The sequence below is a fragment of the Papilio xuthus genome, unplaced genomic scaffold, assembly GCF_000836235.2.
Source record: "Papilio xuthus unplaced genomic scaffold, Pxut_1.1 DF825946.1, whole genome shotgun sequence".
NCBI lineage: Eukaryota > Metazoa > Arthropoda > Insecta > Lepidoptera > Papilionidae > Papilio > Papilio xuthus.
The window spans coordinates 7,392,470-7,404,935 of NW_013532703.1; the positions used below are offsets into that span (position 1 = coordinate 7,392,470).

The 12,466-nt window shown below is 32.6% G+C and overlaps 4 protein-coding genes across 9 annotated transcripts; 2 read left to right on the plus strand and 2 right to left on the minus strand.

Annotated features, from left to right (window-relative positions):
* Positions 1 to 1,070: 1,070 nt before the first annotated feature.
* Positions 1,071 to 4,239, minus strand: LOC106123954 (uncharacterized protein C19orf47 homolog). Its single transcript, XM_013320369.1, has 6 exons — positions 4,125 to 4,239; positions 3,789 to 3,960; positions 3,592 to 3,713; positions 3,316 to 3,415; positions 2,714 to 2,799; positions 1,071 to 2,513 (listed from the first exon to the last, which is right to left on the minus strand). Exons 1-6 carry the CDS (start codon positions 4,141 to 4,143, stop codon positions 1,930 to 1,932), a joined length of 1,083 nt encoding a protein of 360 aa, XP_013175823.1. The 5' UTR covers positions 4,144 to 4,239; the 3' UTR covers positions 1,071 to 1,929.
* An 84-nt stretch (positions 4,240 to 4,323) lies between these two features.
* On the plus strand, positions 4,324 to 5,689 carry LOC106124081 (sex-regulated protein janus-A). Of its 5 annotated transcripts, none has more exons than XM_013320540.1 (3): positions 4,324 to 4,395; positions 4,863 to 5,080; positions 5,288 to 5,689. In XM_013320540.1, the coding sequence occupies exons 2-3, from the start codon at positions 4,907 to 4,909 to the stop codon at positions 5,480 to 5,482; spliced, it is 369 nt and encodes a 122-aa protein (XP_013175994.1). In that variant the 5' UTR covers positions 4,324 to 4,395; positions 4,863 to 4,906; the 3' UTR covers positions 5,483 to 5,689. The 5 variants fall into 5 exon arrangements, with proteins under 5 accessions (XP_013175994.1, XP_013175991.1, XP_013175992.1 ...); XM_013320537.1 differs by lacking the exon at positions 4,324 to 4,395 and adding an exon at positions 4,470 to 4,565; XM_013320538.1 differs by lacking the exon at positions 4,324 to 4,395 and adding an exon at positions 4,485 to 4,572.
* A 273-nt stretch (positions 5,690 to 5,962) lies between these two features.
* Dph2 (Diphthamide biosynthesis 2) lies at positions 5,963 to 10,154 on the plus strand. Its single transcript, XM_013321646.1, has 6 exons — positions 5,963 to 6,232; positions 6,311 to 6,423; positions 6,517 to 6,737; positions 8,832 to 9,038; positions 9,148 to 9,407; positions 9,700 to 10,154. The coding sequence occupies exons 1-6, from the start codon at positions 6,089 to 6,091 to the stop codon at positions 10,132 to 10,134; spliced, it is 1,380 nt and encodes a 459-aa protein (XP_013177100.1). The 5' UTR covers positions 5,963 to 6,088; the 3' UTR covers positions 10,135 to 10,154.
* LOC106124723 (coiled-coil domain-containing protein 124) lies at positions 10,139 to 12,346 on the minus strand. Of its 2 annotated transcripts, none has more exon segments than NM_001312511.1 (5): positions 10,139 to 10,474; positions 10,849 to 10,955; positions 11,445 to 11,627; positions 11,762 to 11,926; positions 12,300 to 12,346. In NM_001312511.1, coding segments are annotated over 4 exon segments (633 nt in total). In that variant the 5' UTR covers positions 11,921 to 11,926; positions 12,300 to 12,346; the 3' UTR covers positions 10,139 to 10,290.
* Positions 12,347 to 12,466: the final 120 nt, after the last annotated feature.

Genomic DNA, 12,466 nt, shown 5'->3' on the forward strand with positions numbered 1-12,466 from the left:
TTCTTTTTGTTTTTAAATCGACCTATGTGTGTACATTATTTAACAAAGAACTTCATTCGAACGTTATTTATAGAAAAGAGAAAAAATCAATATGAACATTTAAGTAACAGAATCGTTGAGTAAAGCAAAATGAAGATATTTTACTCTGTATATTTTGTACTTCTTGTATTGCGGATGTCCATGTGTGTCGTTGATATATCGGTATTTACGCCGTTCGTTTACCCCTTCTCTTATAAAAAAAAGCTTTAGTAATCACCACTACTCTCTTCTGATTTTCTGATTTGTGAAGTGTTCGACACATATTCCAACAGTTAATATAATTGTAAGCGAAGGAACTTACAATTGTACGTTATATAAAGTAAATTTTACGAGGGCATTTAATGAATCCGGGTATAATGGTGCAATTGAATTGTGCGTGTCGAACGGAAACGTGCGGCGACGCGTGCCTGTACCGCCGCGGTCAGATAATGAAGCCACTGATATACTTTTAAAACGAACTTAGACATGCTTATTTATCGAAATGAGTAACTCTATTCTTAGTTTTAAATTTTTTAACAAGAAGTGCCATGAATTTCAAAACACTTGGAGCCATACAATTACAATAGTCTGCTGGTCATTTTTACAAGAAGCATAAAAATATGATTAGAAAACAATATAACGTAAAGGAACTTTTTATTTGTCTCCATATCTGGTATTTTTTGTTCGTACACATTTCGAAAACTGCTCGGACAAAAAATAGCGAACCAAATCACAAGCTCAATTAATTTTTTTTCACGGATGCTTTAATTGTATAATAAACTTTGTTTTTTTTTCTAATGAAAAAAAAATAAGTGAAATTCACAGAAATCTATTACCTGCAGCAATTTGACATATCTTGTAAGACACAAATCTAAGACGATTAAGATATTAGATGCGAACATTCGATATTTTTGCACTTATATTAGAAATTAACTTTTTGTATATTTAATTACAATATATTTTAAAGAGTTTTTATAAAAGAAAAAAGTTTTGTAAAAGAAAAGAGGCATTATAAAAAAATAGACTTGTTTATTAATTTTTTATTAATATTTACAAAACTTAATCTATTTGATGTCAAATGTTTCTTATAAATACTAAATTACAATCTATCACAAAGATTCAAATAAATCGGCAGATGAAGTAATCAATAATTGTACCATAGACAACTTCTGGAATAGAGTAGAAGTTACTAAGTAATTGGGTGTCAAAGATGTTAACTTACTGTAAAAAAAAACAAAATGTACGTCTACCTTAAGATAATTACGGAGAAAAAAAAAGAATGTGATCTGAGTTTTTAAATAATTATGCCGCCATTGATAAAAATTGTTTAAGATTCCGCACGCCTATTCACACATAAAACATTTTTTTTTATTAGAAAACAACACAAAAAAAATTATATACTTGTAACAATACGTCTGCAAGTAGCAAAATGTCATAGATAATATACATCTCGATGTATTTTTAGTAATTTAAATACAAAAATCATGATCAACCACTAAAAGTTTCATTATAGTGCTACCAACTTAACTGGCCCACTGATAGTACTGGTGCTGCTATAGCTTATTTATTCGGTCCAAATATATGCTGTCGTACTTACAATAAAATTCTTTAAATGTACTGTTGTAATGTGTTGTACACCGGACCACATAAGTTTGTTGCACTGTATGTTGTAGATTCGAAAGAAATATGAGGAATTATTGAGGAACAAATTTATTTACAACCACCTATCCTAAGTATGATGGCGGGAAAATAGTTTTTATTCAGATTAGTGTCTAGGATAAACTCATTAGGATTTTATTAGAAAAAAATACTCCAAGAAACCGAAGCTTCTTAACAGACAAGCACCACAGTGGACAACATAAAGTAAATCATTACTTTCTTCAAATTTCTTAAAAAATAAGTCACGACCTATCAAACGCCTAGTCGATTAAATACATTTCTAGTGATAGTCAGATCTTTAGGATTCTTATTACCTAACCTAGACTTAACACCGACACCCTCTGGCATAGACAATCGTCTCTCTGGTTTGTTGAACACTTGCGTCTGTTTTGTCGCGACAACTTTCTTAATGACATTGACAGGTGGTTTCGTTGGCGCCAAAACTTGATTATTCAAATTGTTAGCCTTTTTAGTTGCTTCAATTTCTTTATATTCTACATGACTGGAAAATTTAACCGATTTTGGTTTAGATAAAGCTAGTTTCTCTTTGACACTGACTGGGGTTTCGTCGGCGCGCATTGTCCCGACTGCAATTTTCCTCACATTATTCTTAGTTGCAGTAACAGTAAAAACTTTTTTCACCAACGGGTTTCCCTTCAATATGCCTTCATACTTAAGAGCATCCTTTTGAATCGGAATAACTTGTTTGTCATCCTTCTGTTCAGACTTCGAGCCCAGTCTGGAGTAAATCTGTTTAGAAACCGGTTTTAATGCGACAGTTTTGACAGGTTCAGAATTTCCCAACCGTGCGAATACAGTCTGTTTGCTAATTGCACCTGCAAACAAATTTAAGCACATAATATCACCTTCAGTTATTGCCTTTTCAATGCAAAGTATCCAAGAAAAAACAATAGTTGACTAAATAAAAGTTAAAGTTGAGTAATTAAATATTTAAGAAGACAAATAAGTTATGTTGTGGTCCAAACTAAAAACTTTTTAGTTTTTTACTTAATAACTTGCTATAACATAAACTTACCAGTATCTTTGACAGCAGTTGTTTGTGGAGCCAGTGGGGCGAATCGAATGAGACGCGCCTTCTTCATCTCCACTTCATTATCATCACTGGAAATTATATTTAGTCATATTTAGTAATATCGTAACTGCCACACTCAGACATTAATTGGATACGAAGCAATTTCTTAAGTGATGATTTCCTGTGATATTTACAATGCTGTGAAGAAAATAATTAACATAATCTATGTAATACATAGAAGATACAATAGACCCACTGTAATCTGACAAGTGTTTTACAGGCAGTTATGAATTATCATATATTCAGATAATACTATTTCACTGAAGAGTACCTTGAAATCCGACGATTTATAGATCAAATGGTGATTCTATATTTTCTTAATTAACTTTACATTTGGAAATAATTGTGTAGAAACAAATGAAATGTATTTAAATAATAAAACTAGGCATAAAAATTATAAATCAATTAATTTACAGAGCAGAAAAATGGACATGTAGGATTACAATGAGTGCCGTATAAGCCAAAGATCAGATTACCACGGGTCCATGGTATAACTCATTTAGATTTAGTAGCTATATTAAAAAAAATCGCAACATCAACCTTACCTAATTTCATTAGATTTCCTTTTTGGTAATGAAGTATTTACAGGAGAAGTTTCCTGCACTTGTGGGTTGCGTGTGTAGTGTTCTAGTATACGGCTAGCAGCTGCAACATGCAGAAGGATTATATTGTTTACAATAATTTCTCATTAGTTTTGGATTAAAATGTAAAGTATCTTTAATTTATCTCAATTGTGGTGTTTTTCATTGCACAAATCATTTCTGAACTGAACATAATCTAAATCTATTACAAATATTGTTTATATCAAGATATGAACTGACGTGATGATGGTTGTGTGACAGTTGAACGGCCAGTGACAGCTGCCACAGGCACCTTGGTTGAAGCAGCGGTAGTGCTGAGCACTCTATCTCTAGCTGTACTTTCATGCACTTGCTTAGCATGCCTAAAACAATTACATTTTTAAAAAATCAGTTGTGTTAATATTTTTTTTAGTATTTACTAACTTATAAAAACTAACCGCAGAATTGCAATAACATCTCCCATCCGAGTGATGCCCATATCTCGAAGATATTCCTTGTTCAAATCGAGCAACATGTCATTTTGTATGCGATTTTCTGTGAATGTCAGAGCGTAGGTTGCGCCTACATCGGACGGAATTCCTGCAGCTGTGAAAAAGTTTACCCACAAACCTGCAATGAAAAAAACATGTACAGAAATTCATTAATCGCTAACTAACATCTGTCTGTAGTGGCTCCTCGTCCTCGGTCCTCGCGTATTTAAATAGCCAAAACATTGTGTGAAAATAAAACACTTCATTATTTATATAAGCTGTTAATAAAAGCTTCATACTAACTTGTGAGGTTTGATTCCATTTTAATTATTGGATTAAAATCTAAAATAATAAATAAACAATGAAAGAAAAGTATCAAATTTCAGAACTTTTTAGTTTTGATTTTGACACAATTTGACTACTTTTTGACAATGACAACTTGCAGCACAGAATAAATAAAATTGTGCCACTATGGCATTACATTTCGAAAACAAAATTTCATAAAACTGACTTTAAACGACGGTGGGACTGGGGTTGAAATTTGAAGAAAATAACGAGTTTCTAAAAACATTAGGTGAGCCTCTTTTCACTCACATATTTTATTTGCTTTTTGATCATTCAGCTAAAAAAATAGTGCTGTGGTGCTGTGTGTGGTGTGTGGCTGTGTGTCATGTATCAAATATCTGTTTCAGTTTTTGTTGACATTTTATATTTTGACATACTGAATTTTTGAATTATTGAAAGGTATGCGGTATGTATATAAATAAGAATAGTGATCTTTACTTTAACCATTATTCAATTTTACATTTTTAGCGCTTGCTGTACGATGCGAGTACGTAGTGTTATTTTTGACCTGCAAAAATATGCGTGCGGAATGATTTTTAACCGCAATCCTTTAATTCATTATAACTATCAAAGTTTCAATTCCTTATTTCAATTGAAAAAGTTGCATTTAGGTAGATAATTAACCACCATCGAAATAAGCATAAATGTCAATTTATGATAGAAATTTATTCAATCAGTGTTGTTTACCAATTTCAGCTCCTTCTTTGCAACAAAAGCATCCCGAAAAAAAAACTACAAAAATGTCTTCATCAGGGGTAACTTTGGATGCCATACCAAAAGTAGACATTGATAAATCAGGTGTATTTAAATATATTTTAATTAATGTTACGGATAAAAATAAGCAAGAGGAAAGTCCAGTGACAATTGTTAGAGGTTATGCCCACTGCAACTACCATTCTGATATATTAGATGAGGTACAGTATACTGCATGTACCAATTAATACTTATATATTTTAGTTTATTTAGTAAAAGCAGATGCCGCATGGAATATGAAGTTTTTGGAAACAGTCCACAAATGGGAGAAATGCAGGGCTCTCTACTTCTACACTTATTCTTTAATGCTGTGATCGATTTCGAAAATACTGATGATTATTCATTGACATTCTTTTTATTACTTTTAGGTTGAGGGAAAGCTTCAACCATTGCAATGTGAGGTGTTGGGAGGCGGTCGCATTTCTCATGATGCTGACTTCAAAAGGATTAAAATATATGGTTATTCACAAGGCTTTGGGAAGGCAGATCATGAGGTCACTGCTAACATTATAAAAGATGCATATCCTAATTACACCATCACAATAAGTGACGAAGGCTATTAAGGAAGTAAATGCTACAACCAGCTAGATGAAGCTATTTATACATGTCCATTATAAACCTTTATATTTGTAGCATGCTGTGAGGTCAAATAATAAAAGGGCAATATTGTATGAGTAACTTTATTTCCATAGACTTACATATTTTATAAATTTTATCAATGCCTTGTAAAAACATTGTGATATATGTTTAATAAACTGATGGTGGAGCTATTCATATTTAATTTTTTACCAGTTTCTTAATTCCTGATGCAACAAACTCTGTTATTTTCTCACTCCCAATACTTTACCAAGCTAAGGCCTACAAAGAAGTGTAGAGCTAGGAGAAGAAGACCCGTTTCCTTTTATTTTACCTTTTTACACTATATTATTGACAATACACAAATAAGAAAATATTATTATGTGTTAATACAAAACTACATAACATCTCAACTATACACATACTTTGGCCGCAAGATTATAATGTCTTTTATTTAAGTCTGCTGTCAAATCGAAATGTCAAAAAAGAATATGTCATTCCGTCAATAACAAATTAATTTTGGATATCGTATTCAAAGTTTGCTTTTCTTGCTTAGATAAATAAATTAGATTTGAGTTATAGCTATTATAGTTATGGCAAATTTCACAATTGACGGAAAAATATGCATTGAACGCGAACTTGGTGTAGTGCCTACAAACAGACAATTTGAAGACTTAATTTCTTATTTCGATGTACTTAAAACGTGTAAATGGATATCTGATAATAATTACTCGAAGGTATACTAGCCGTTTTGCAAATAATTCGCTTTGAAACGTTGATTTTTAATAGGCCGTCACTGACACAATGTTTTGCAGGTGTGTCTACAATTTCCCGATGAGCTTTTAAATGTGAGTGCTGTAATATTTGAAGAGATAAAGAATATATGTGATGTTGACCTGTATATTTTAGGAGACACTTCATATGCTAGGTACATAAGTATATTATAAAGTAAAAAACTTTTGTTCACTAGTATATTTTGGTTATTTTGGCAATAGGCATTAAGTATTATTTAATATTGCAGCTGTTGTGTAGATGCAGTGGCGGCTATGCATGTACAGGGCGATGCAGTGATTCACTATGGACGCAGTTGTTTTACAAAATCAAACATACCTGTGTTCACAGTCTTACCTAAGAAAGAATTGAATTTGTCATCTTCTATGAAAACTTTGCAGGATAAATTTGATTCAGATAAACTTGATAAACTTTGTCTGTTTTATGATTGTGAATTTGAACACTACAAAGGTACTGCTGATAAAATTTAAATAATTGCTATGTTCAATGTTTTAACCCTAGATAGATAACCATATTTCACCGTACATTAAAGATAACCATACGTCGACTCGACGTGAATGTTTGTGTGAGCATATTTTGGATTATGTATGTACTAGGTTTATAAATGTAATATTTTGTCCTAATATATGTAATTGTGTCCTGATTTAATGAAAAACATTAGTGTTTATTTATATTTTTATATAAAAAAAATAAGAACAAAAAAAGGAACTTCTTACTAATACGAAACATAATCATTTGGAATCTCTTCATCAGTCTTATAATGCAGTATCTAAACTTTTCAAAATCAACTCATAGTAAACTTTATAATATAAAAAACCTACGTAAATATCACTTTTTATCTAATTTCGCTTTAAAGGCACTTAGGACAGGCGCTGGACCTGTGCTCTCCACAAATGGGATTTTTGCAACTGTCGCACATTGTCTTTGTCATCCTTCTAATTTTTGATGGACAAAAGCCACAATATTTTCTTTTCTTTGGCTTTGGTACACCTTCACGTGGTGTGGGAGGTTCAGCTGGTCTTTTTGGCAATATACCACCAATTTTTTCTTTTATATTCGTCGGCAAAGTAAACATTTTCTGCCTTGTCTCCATCCACTGGGTCATCAAGCTATTGCTGAGTTTTTTCATGAAATCTCTACGTCTCACTCTACGTACAAATGTATCAGTAGCCCTTAGTTCTGGCCGCAAAGATTTGTCGTCCATTCTCAAACACCTTATCAGAAAATCAAATCTATCTCTGCTCATGGCAGCAACATATCTGTTTCCTGAATACGAACAATCAAATAGCTCATCCGTAGTCAAATGATTGTCCTTCATAGCAGCTGTTAGTGTCAGTATGCCGAAAAGAGACCGAATTTCTTCACAAGTTGTAGTTTTAAAGGTGGCTTTAACATTAGACCTTTGAATCTTTAGCTGGATTTCAGCGTTGGTCCATTTTGTAATCTCCTCCACAATTTCATCAGTAATAAATATACTAAAACATTCTAAAGGCTCATAAAGGCATTTATTCATCCGAGTGGGACCCCTAGATGTCCGTATAATATTAGCAGATGATACTCTGCCACTTTTTCTGCCTTTAGTGGCCGTCCAACGATGTTCGTTTTTGCCTCTAAGAATTTGACGCTGTGGCATGATAATATAACTCGGCACACTTGTCGAAGCACTTTCAGAAGGTACAGACTCATTTTCTGACACATCTTCAGCATTCAAGTATCACTTTGTACGTCATCTTCTAATAAATTGTTTTCAGTTTCACTATCGGACCCCTGAATCTCTTCATCGCTCGTTTCAATCAACAAGCGACTGATTTCTGCATCATCTACACGAATTCGTGACGTCATTATGTTCTTATATCGTGGCCTATAACAAGTAAAAGAACTATAAAAAATTATGTACTTTTACACTCAAAAAATCGTATTATCACCTTTTTATAAAGTTGAAAAACTGACACTTAAGATAACCATACGTCACTTCGACGTACGGAAGCCAAATATTGACGAAAGTATTGCACTTACCGAAACGATTCGGGTGTGTCCTTCAAGCTGCGACGGTCGACAGAGTTGGCAGGAACGGCCAGTTTAGTAACGCGAAAAACAAACGAGCTATATCGATTTATTAAAATCGATTACGTCGATTCGACGTAGGTTATCTATCTAGGGTTAAATATAAAATTTGCATATTTTTCATGTTTATATCTTGTTACACAATAAATATAATACCATCCCACCATCTAGTGCCTTGCCTTTCATATTCCTTTGAAGTATGTGTACTCAAATTAATTAGTAACCTAGCTGTAGCTTGAGACTCTGTGCGCCTAATAAAACTTAATTAGTAAGCTATGTATTCTTCCAGACTATGTATGTATGTATGTATATATCTGTGGTAAATTTCATCAAGGTCTGTTCAGCCGTTCTGGAGATACCTTTAAAGAAACATCCATCCAAACATTTGAATTTATAATATAATATAATAACAATAGCTTCTACTTTCATACTGTAACAATTATTAAAACCTTTTTTATTTAATTTAAACAACTTTTACAGATGAAATAGAAAAGTCATGGTATCAGCAATATCCTAATAGTTACATAGCATATATTGAAATGGATGAAAATAGAAAAAGATTCCTAGGTCGTTTGGTAAGAGATGTCAATGGTGAAGTTTACAATTCAGATGTACTTAAGAACTGCACATGCATTTACATTGGCTTTAGTGGACAGACTTTATTTATCTATACTATATCTATTGAAGGTAAATATATTGAGGATAAATTGTAGGCTTATTTGACTCCTAAATAAGTTTAGTACCTGTAAATATTGTGTTATTTTACTTAAACAAAAAAACTGTTGTATTTCCACAGCAAAACAATGGTTTTCACTAAATCCGGAAACATTAGAAATTGTCAGTAAGACAGAGACTGCCTGGTTTAAACGAAGACGTTTCCTAATAGAGAAGAGTAAAGATGCCAATGTAATTGGTATACTAATATGCAAGCTAGCAGGAGATCAGACAAAAGATATTATAAGCAGACTGAAAGACCTTTGCAAAGTGAACGGAAAGAAAAGCTACATTATATCTGTTGGAAAACCTAATGTTGCTAAACTAGCTAACTTCCCAGAGGTTAGTCGAAACTATTGTTGACTAGTTGTCGCCTTTGACTCCCTTTGCGAGGAACTAAGAAAAAAAAACTTAGTAAGACGCCTACATGTTCTACATTGATGCCAAATTTCAGCAAGATTTGTCCAGTCGTCCTGGAGATACCTTCAAACATATGGATGTTTCTAAGAAGGATGGCCTTCTAAACTTTCCCATTTATAATATTAGTAAGATTTTGTTAAACACATATTTGTACTATATATAATCAAAATTTAGAAATGAATATTAATTTATGCTCTTATCATTTTATTTTCAGATTGATATTTATGTCATGGTTGCTTGTCCAGAGAATGATCTTTACAACAACAGGGATTTCTATAAACCAATTGTATATCCGTTTGAACTTGAAGTGGCTTTGAATTCAATTCGGGAACCTTATTTCACAAGTCATGTGACGGATTATGATGAATTACTCCCGGGCAACAAACACTATTGCGATTTAAATGAAGCTACGGAAACTACAGATGTTAGTCTTATAACTAACAAAATAAGAGAGACAAAAGTTAATAGTTCAATAGAAAGTTCAATGGAATTAGCTGAAAAACAAAGTATGGCTTTAGAAACTATTGGGCAGAATCTTCAAGAAAGATCATGGAAAGGCTTGGAACAGAAATTGGGAGAAACCGAGGTGAAGAAAGCAGAAGAAGGTCGCAAAGGGATACCTCTACAATACAATAATGAACCAGAATAAATTAGAATCACATATTTTTATTTACAAACTCGGAAATGATTAATATTTATAAGAGACTGACTTCTTGTTTTTTTTTGTCATTTCTTGATAATAAGCAGTGATTATAAACATGCAACAAATTTATTAGCCTCAGGCCATCAGACAATACAAACAAGTCTAGATCTTTTGGTTGATTGGATTTTGTGGAGACTTTGTCCATTCTTTCCTGAGCATCTGCTTGAGTTGGGACAGTCTCAGTGTAGGATTTTCTGCCTTAAGTCTCGGCAGATTCACTTCTTCAAATGCCGTGAATGCTGCTTTTAAACGTTTCTCAGGATGTTTATCAGTATCCAATTTGTCACTGTAAAAAAATGTAATTTATTTAACTGAATAAATTAATGTTTTAAGAACACATAGTCATGTTTTAAGTAGTAGCAAGAACATTATTACATAACTGCAAGCTTGCTTTATAGTGTGATCAAAAAAATTCACAGTGGGCTAATTAATAGGTAGACCCTTTGGGTCGACGAATGGGATTTCTATAGGATTCAATTGGCCAAATAAGAAAGATCAACTAATTACATATGCTTAAACCCTAATATGTGTATATTATATTATACATATCCTATTAGATGAAAGAATAGATATGGTTATAAATTATCTATGCTCCTCCCCTTCTAATTTCAGCAATATGGGTGTCCATAATTTTAGTTTTAAATTAAAGACAATATTTACCTCAATATAGTGATAGCTTCTTCTACTGATTGTGCCACTTCACCCTCCAGCTGCAACCTGTTTAAATTTTCTACAAGTGGAGGCTCTTCAACCACAACTCTTGAAGGCTGTGAAACACAAATTATGACAAATGAACACACAATTCAAAAACTATTAAACAAGAATTATATCTACCCCATAAATTAATGGTATATTTATTGTGTTAGTTATGATGTGATGAAAAGAAAATGAACAGTCCTATAATACTTATACTGCCACCAATGTGCAGTAAGCAATAAAATATGACTACTGTTGGCACCAACAGCACTTCATAAGGTGTTGTCGCACCATGCAATGCCCCTCCCGCACATAGCACTTCACTTGCCGTTGAGGGCCAGTTGAAGAGTGGGTGCCAACAAGTAAAGTCAATCACTTTGCCTCCTAATGATTTATTTGTGTGATTGAACTAAATAAATAATTATAAACAACAACCACAAATGAAAGGCTTCTTCATCTGGAAGTTGTTGGACATGAATATCAAAATACAAACTGAGGAAGGCATGTTCAACATTGGATTGATTCAGGCTGATGAAAATATTCTATTAAAAATAACTCACCACAGGTTTTTCAGGTTCCGCTTTCATAGACCTTTCTCTTATTTGTTCAATCTGTGCTCTAGTTATCTTTGGCTGTGGGGCTGCTTTCACATTGCCTTTGATTGATTCCATCTCTTGTTCCAACAGCGCTTTAGCTTCAGCTTTTTTCTTTAATTGCTCCAACCGCTTTTTCTCCATTTCTTCCTAAAACCACAAACATTCTTTGGCATTTCTATTTCAATAAGACTATAATGAACTAAATATATAATACTAAATACTACTTGAATGCAATTGACTTGAGTGTAAATCCTTAATACAAGAAAAGAAGACTATTGCACCTTCTTTTGCATCTTCTTTTTCAACTTATCATCGTCATCTTGCCAAGCGGATTCTTCTATCATTTTCTTAAGTTTTTGATCTTTTTCTTGCTTTGCAAGTTCCTTACGCTCCCGCGCGGCTACCGCCTTGCTATTTTCACCGACAAACTTTTTCGGCATGTTAATCTAAGAAAATATACAAAGATTTAAAAACGCAATAGCATTACAGTATAGGAACATCACTCAATACTTATGGATAATTATGTAGCAGTTTGTAAACAAATCACAACAAAAATAAAATAAATCTTTCCTAGTAAACTTACAATATTTTAGTATAAAACTATATGGGTATTCTTTATTTTTGCGATATTTGACAATTTTTTTTTTTTTAATTTTATGTCCTGGTAACATAGACCTTTAGGTCATATCTTATTTGGAAAATGTTCATTACTTTGGATATAATTTTTCCACAACCACGACTCAACAGATTAAAATTTGCATTGACGTTTAAAAGAACGTTAAAAAATAAATTAAATATTTGTTCAAATTGCGTACTTACATTTAGGAGCTAATGACGTTATAATATTCTCAACTTTTGCATAAAAAATATAGTCTTAATCTAATTTTGGTACAAAACAAAAACCCTTTGAATGAAAACCGTTGCTTCCTATCTAAGGATAAAAACGAAATTATAGTGTCAGAGTGACATTGACACCCTGACAGCTA

What these genes read in the sequence shown, in the direction of transcription:
- LOC106124081 (XM_013320536.1), top strand. Translation starts at nt 4,696, where the DNA reads ATGATTTTTAACCGCAATCCTTTAATTCATTATAACTATCAAAGTTTC. An exon ending in ATTGAAAAAGTTGCATTTAG is followed by an intron (nt 4,778 to 4,862) that starts GTAGATAATTAA and finishes TACCAATTTCAG; the next exon opens with CTCCTTCTTTGCAACAAAAG. An exon ending in ATTCTGATATATTAGATGAG is followed by an intron (nt 5,081 to 5,287) that starts GTACAGTATACT and finishes TATTACTTTTAG; the next exon opens with GTTGAGGGAAAGCTTCAACC.
- LOC106123954 (XM_013320369.1), bottom strand. An exon ending in TGTCACACAACCATCATCAC is followed by an intron (nt 3,416 to 3,591) that starts GTCAGTTCATAT and finishes TGCATGTTGCAG; the next exon opens with CTGCTAGCCGTATACTAGAA. An exon ending in AGGAAATCTAATGAAATTAG is followed by an intron (nt 2,800 to 3,315) that starts GTAAGGTTGATG and finishes TATAATTTCCAG; the next exon opens with TGATGATAATGAAGTGGAGA.
- LOC106124723 (XM_013321647.1), bottom strand. Translation starts at nt 11,920, where the DNA reads ATGCCGAAAAAGTTTGTCGGTGAAAATAGCAAGGCGGTAGCCGCGCGG. An exon ending in AAAAGAAGATGCAAAAGAAG is followed by an intron (nt 11,628 to 11,761) that starts GTGCAATAGTCT and finishes TTGTGGTTTTAG; the next exon opens with GAAGAAATGGAGAAAAAGCG. An exon ending in GAAGCTATCACTATATTGAG is followed by an intron (nt 10,475 to 10,848) that starts GTAAATATTGTC and finishes ATTTTTTTACAG; the next exon opens with TGACAAATTGGATACTGATA.
- Dph2 (XM_013321646.1), top strand. Translation starts at nt 6,089, where the DNA reads ATGGCAAATTTCACAATTGACGGAAAAATATGCATTGAACGCGAACTT. An exon ending in GGAGACACTTCATATGCTAG is followed by an intron (nt 6,424 to 6,516) that starts GTACATAAGTAT and finishes TTAATATTGCAG; the next exon opens with CTGTTGTGTAGATGCAGTGG. An exon ending in TGAATTTGAACACTACAAAG is followed by an intron (nt 6,738 to 8,831) that starts GTACTGCTGATA and finishes CAACTTTTACAG; the next exon opens with ATGAAATAGAAAAGTCATGG.